This window comes from Bison bison, unplaced genomic scaffold (genome assembly GCF_000754665.1).
Source record: "Bison bison bison isolate TAMUID 2011002044 unplaced genomic scaffold, Bison_UMD1.0 scf7180017864280, whole genome shotgun sequence".
Lineage (NCBI taxonomy): Eukaryota > Metazoa > Chordata > Mammalia > Artiodactyla > Bovidae > Bison > Bison bison.
This window is the reverse complement of record NW_011494852.1, coordinates 7,389,344-7,394,411: the sequence shown is the minus strand read 5'-3', so window position 1 is coordinate 7,394,411 and position 5,068 is coordinate 7,389,344. Positions and strand designations below refer to the sequence as shown.

The window sequence follows — 5,068 nt, the reverse complement described above, 5'->3', positions numbered from 1 at the left end:
CCTGCTGTTGCCCCCCCCCGGGCCGCCTGTCCCGCTTGCCCTCCCCGCCGCGGGGCTTGCCGGGCCGGCAGGGCCGGGACAGGCGGCTGTCTCCTCACCACAGCCACCACCGCCATGCTGGCCGCTCGCCCACCCAACTGGGGGCCCCACCGCGCTCCAGCCCCCCGTGGGCGCGCCAGCCCTGACCCGGGTATGGGGTGGAGGCTGGGAGAGAGGGTCCTGTTGTGGGAGGGCCCCGGGGCAGAGATTGTTTTGTGGGGGAGCTCCAAGAGAGAGGAGGGATCGTGGAGTGACAGGGCTTGGCATGGGAGAAAGGACTGACAGGGGAGAAGGCCCGTGGGGAGAGGAGTTTGGTGTAGAAGATACCCTGGAAGGGGAGAACTCTGTGATATTTGGCGAATTTGGCTCTGGGGGACTTCTAGGAATGGGCACAGCTGTGGATTGACTGTAGTGTGAAGGAGTAACTGGAGAAAGGGCCCTGACAGGAATATTGGTTGGGAGGGTGGGGGTAGGATCCATGGTAGGGGAGAGAAGGACGATCCACTCTAAAGCGCGGATTGAAACGCCTCCCCCTTGCTTCCCAAAGGAGTGGCCCTAGTGGGGGAGGGGGGAGCAGCTTGGAGTAATGTGGAGAAGGGCCCTGGTGTAGCATGCGGAAACTGGATATGGTTTGGGAAATTACTGGAGGGTGGTCCCTGATGTGGGAGGAAATGTTAGGGAAGAGGTCTTGGCACCACATGGGGAGGGTCCCCTGAGAAGGGTGTACCCTGGTGGGTGAGAATGCCTTGGGGTTAGGACTCTGTTATAAAGGGGTCCTCAGATAACCTTGGTGTGGTTGGGAGCTCTCTGAGGACCCTGATGTGGTTTTAGGGGCCTGCAGAGGAGTCTGCTGTGATTTAGAGGGGGCCGGAAGACTCCCTTGTGGTTTGGGAGGGAGCCTAGAGTTCTCTGGATTGGGGGACCTACTGGGAAGTGTAGACCTTGAAGTGGAGGGACCGTCTTGTGGTAAGACAAGGCTCTGACGTTCAGAGAAGACTCCAGGAGGGGCCCTGAGGAGAGCCATAAGTGGAAATGGGGAGGAGAGCGTGAACCCAACTCCCTGTGCTGTCTGTGGTTTCTCTCTTCTCTTCCTCCCCCCAATTATTCATGTCTTTCTGTCCTTTCCTGTCACGGCCCACATTCCTGCCTGGCTCCCAATTGTTCCCTTTCCCGTGTTCTCTGCGTGCCGCCTGCTTCATGTATCTGGTCATCATTTGCCGGGGACTCTGCTGTGCCCCCACCGCCACTTCTCTCTGTCCGCTCTTCACTGCCACCTGTTGACCCCTTGCACCCTTTCCTCCTTGCTCTGGGCCCCGCCTTCTCTCTGCTGCCCACCTCTTTCCTGCTTGGCACTGGCCAACACATCCCCTTGTTCCATGTCCCCCCCTCTCCCCCCCCACCCCGCCCCCCTCTCAGGTCTCAGCGGCGGTGGCAGCCGAGGTGCAGGATGCGAGAAGGCGCCCCCCGGCCGGGCTCCCGCTCCAGGCCTCGCTCCCCTGCGGCCCTCTGAGCCCACCATGGCTGTCCCACCGGGCCATGGTCCCTTCTCTGGCTTCCCGGGGCCCCAGGAGCACACGCAGGTACGCGTTCCGCTGGCTCCTCACCTGCCTGGGGAAGGGGGAGGCTGGGATAGAAGGATCTTGGGGCCAAAAAAGATGATGTGGTTGCCCAGGACAGTCTGCCGGGCGTGAAGGGTGCCTTGGGAGTGGAAGATAGAGAGGAGTCGCTGGAGGAGTCGGGATTTGGAGAGCCTGGGCTCCCGTCCAGGCACAGTGGTTATTTCCTTAGGTTCCACATGTTTCACTTCCCTGTTCTGTCAAATGGGACCCGATGCCTACCTCACAGCGTTGTGAGGATTAAACTAGTTCATGAAATGCAGTTGGAAATGCTGAGAACAGTGCCGGGCACATAGTAAACACTCAATAAATACTCATTAAGAAAAAAAAAATCCAAAGTGAAAGATCTGGAGGAGTTCAAAGGGAAGAAGCTTGAGCCTGAAGGATTTTGGAGCCAGCCGGGCCTGGGAGTGCAGGGTTAAGAGCTTCAAGGGTAGACTGAAGACTCTGAGCTGTAGAGCTTGAAACAGGATGGAGTATGAGGATCCACGATCCTCAGGGTGAAGAAACTGGGCAGAGAGGCACAGAGAAGGGGTGCAGGGTGGGGAGGCCCCAAAGGGTGAGGACGAGGCAAGATAGGGAGCCCCTCTGGGAGGCAGTCCCGGGATGGATGGTCTCCACTGAAGGATGGGGAGGGTCAGAGCCCAGGTTTCCAACCTCTCCAACTGAGGTTTAGAAAAGAATCAAGGTGTGTGATGAAAGGTCAGGGGTAAATCATTCACTTCGTGATTCACTCAGCAAATTGCTCATAAACACCCACTCTGTGTGAGGCCCTGCTCCAGGCTCAGGAGAGGAAGTGAGAATAAGTCAAGTCTCTGTCCTTTGGGAGTTTCAATTCTAGTGGGGTTGTCAGTGACCAGATAAATAACCCGTGTGGTAATGGTGAGCCAACAGCCCACAGAGTTCGCCCCCTCGAGGTAGGGGTGGAGGCCTCCCTCAGTGCCCACCGACCGGTCACCCTGCCTGTCCCCAGGTGCTGCCGGAAGTACGGCTCCTGCCGCGGAGGCTGCCCCTGGCCTTCCGAGACGCAACCTCGGCCCCGCTGCGTAAGCTCTCTGTGGACCTCATCAAGACCTACAAGCACATCAATGAGGTGGGCAGAGGAGCGGGGATACAGGCTGGGCGCAGAGGGGTCCTGACAACCTGTCACTCACCGCTCCCCGTCTCCTGGCCGGCTGGGCAGGTGTACTATGCGAAGAAGAAGCGGCGGGCCCAGCAGGCGCCACCTCAGGACTCGAGCACCAAGAAGGAGAAAAAGGTCCTGAACCACGGTTACGACGATGACAACCATGACTACATCGTGCGCAGCGGCGAGCGCTGGCTGGAGCGCTATGAGATTGACTCACTCATTGGCAAAGGCTCCTTTGGCCAGGTGCGGGATGCCCCTCACCCGACCTTGATCCAGGGGTTGGGAGGTACGGGCACCCCTTGGTATTGACCCCCACCCACAGCCAGTGGGCTCAGTGGCTTCGAGCTCCACGCGGGGCCACTTGTCCCAGTGCAGTCAGTTGGTTACCTGTGCCTCAGTTTCCTTTTCTATAAAATAGTGCAAACAACAGGACTCCCCACATAAGGCTGTGTCCCGTGTTTACCCTAGCATCTGGCTGTGGGTGAGCACTCCCGTTTTGAATGAGTAGTATTACTGGTGGTGGTATCGGTGGGTGTCCTTGCTGGAGAGAGGAGTGGTCCCTGGCTCTGTTCCCTGTGCCCCCGTTCCCTCACATTGTGACGGCCTGTGATCACAGGTGGTGAAGGCCTATGACCATCAGACCCAGGAGCTGGTGGCCATTAAGATCATCAAGAACAAGAAAGCCTTCCTGAACCAGGCCCAGATTGAGCTGCGGCTGCTGGAGCTGATGAACCAGCACGACACAGAGATGAAGTACTACATAGGTGAGGCCTGGGGCAGGGCTGCTCAGGTGGGCCCCCCCTTACGGGCAGGGGCTGAGGTCTTCAGGGCAGGCTTGCCACTTTCACCGTATCCTGTTCACATGAGAATGCTGGTCAGTTGATTGAGTGCTCACTAAGGGGTCAGGCTCTACTGGAAGAACTTGACACACATTAACTTGGTGAACCCTCATCACAGATTACCCACAGTTTGGAGATGGAAAAACAGAGGCAGTTAGGTGCCATCACTTGCAGCAGGTCACCGCGTTTGTACTCGGCAGAGCTGTCATTTGACCAGGCGGTGACCTCCAGAGCCTTTACTGTGTGTGCATATTTGTCCTCTTTCCTGTACTGATTCGTCTTAGAAAAATCAAGTAGATTGAAGGAGTCTGTGTTTCTTTTAAAGGGAAGATACACATCCTTACGGTAAATGGAAAGCGAGTACCCTTTGTCACAAAAATAGAACTGAGACTAAAAACAGTGTTATAAAATGAAGTGTAGGACGGTATTAAAAACCCATCAGCAGCAAATAGAAACTTCCTCTTTGGTTTAATCACAAAGTCTGACAGAGATTAGAAAAGACATTAACTTCCTGTAAATGAAATTGTGGACATATGAAAACGTTCCAATTAGTAGGCAGTAGAGAATCACATAGACAGAGGAGCCTGGTGGGCTACAATCCACAGGGTCCAAAAGAGTGGGACACGACTGAAGCGACTTAGCACGCATGCACCCAGCACGCAGAGCAAACTCCAGTTTGGTCTGTGCTCGAGAAGCAGCCTCTCTGTGACTGTGGGCCGCAGCCCTCGCAGAGCCTCAGTTTCTTGCTCGGCCCGTTTCCGCCCCCTTCCCGGCAGTGCACCTGAAGCGGCACTTCATGTTCCGGAACCACCTGTGCCTGGTGTTCGAGCTGCTCTCCTACAACCTGTACGACCTCTTGCGCAACACGCACTTCCGCGGCGTCTCGCTCAACCTGACGCGGAAGCTGGCGCAGCAGCTCTGCACGGCGCTGCTCTTCCTGGCCACGCCCGAGCTCAGCATCATTCACTGCGACCTCAAGCCCGAGAACATCCTGCTCTGCAACCCCAAGCGCAGCGCCATCAAGATCGTGGACTTCGGCAGCTCCTGCCAGCTCGGCCAGCGGGTGCGGCCCAGCCCCGGGGGCGGGGCTCGGTGTGGGTGTGGCCCGGCTGTGGGCGGGGCCGACTGGCGGCCTGGGTCCTCGGGGCGAGGCTAGGCGGGGATAGCCTTGTCACGTGCAGCCTGATACCTGAGCTACGGTGCTTGGGATGGGGCCAAGAGAGGGAGAGGGCCACCGGGTGTACTGCCCGAAGGAGAGGGGAGAGCGGAGCCTGAGGGGACAGGGCCAGTTTTGCCAGATTGAGGAGGGGGTGGGCAGAGGGAGAGTTGGGTGGCTGTGAGCCTGAAAGGCTGTGGCGCTCTGCAAAGTTTTGTTTACCCTGTGCTCTTAAAGCTGGGGATGGAAGGGGCGAGGCTTTTCAACTTTGCAGCTAAGATGATGCTGG

The 5,068-nt window shown here is 57.6% G+C and overlaps 1 protein-coding gene across 1 annotated transcript in view; it reads left to right on the top strand.

Annotated features, from left to right (window-relative positions):
* Nucleotides 1–6: 6 nt before the first annotated feature.
* The window catches only part of DYRK1B (dual-specificity tyrosine-(Y)-phosphorylation regulated kinase 1B), a 7,746-nt gene continuing 2,684 nt past the window's right edge, over nt 7–5,068 (top strand). Inside the window, exons 1-6 of the mRNA XM_010849225.1 lie at nt 7–190; nt 1,456–1,619; nt 2,629–2,748; nt 2,839–3,027; nt 3,401–3,548; nt 4,400–4,686. Coding sequence (XP_010847527.1) covers nt 115–190; nt 1,456–1,619; nt 2,629–2,748; nt 2,839–3,027; nt 3,401–3,548; nt 4,400–4,686 — 984 coding nt within the window. The 5' untranslated portion in view covers nt 7–114. The remainder of the gene's footprint in view (nt 191–1,455; nt 1,620–2,628; nt 2,749–2,838; nt 3,028–3,400; nt 3,549–4,399; nt 4,687–5,068) is intronic.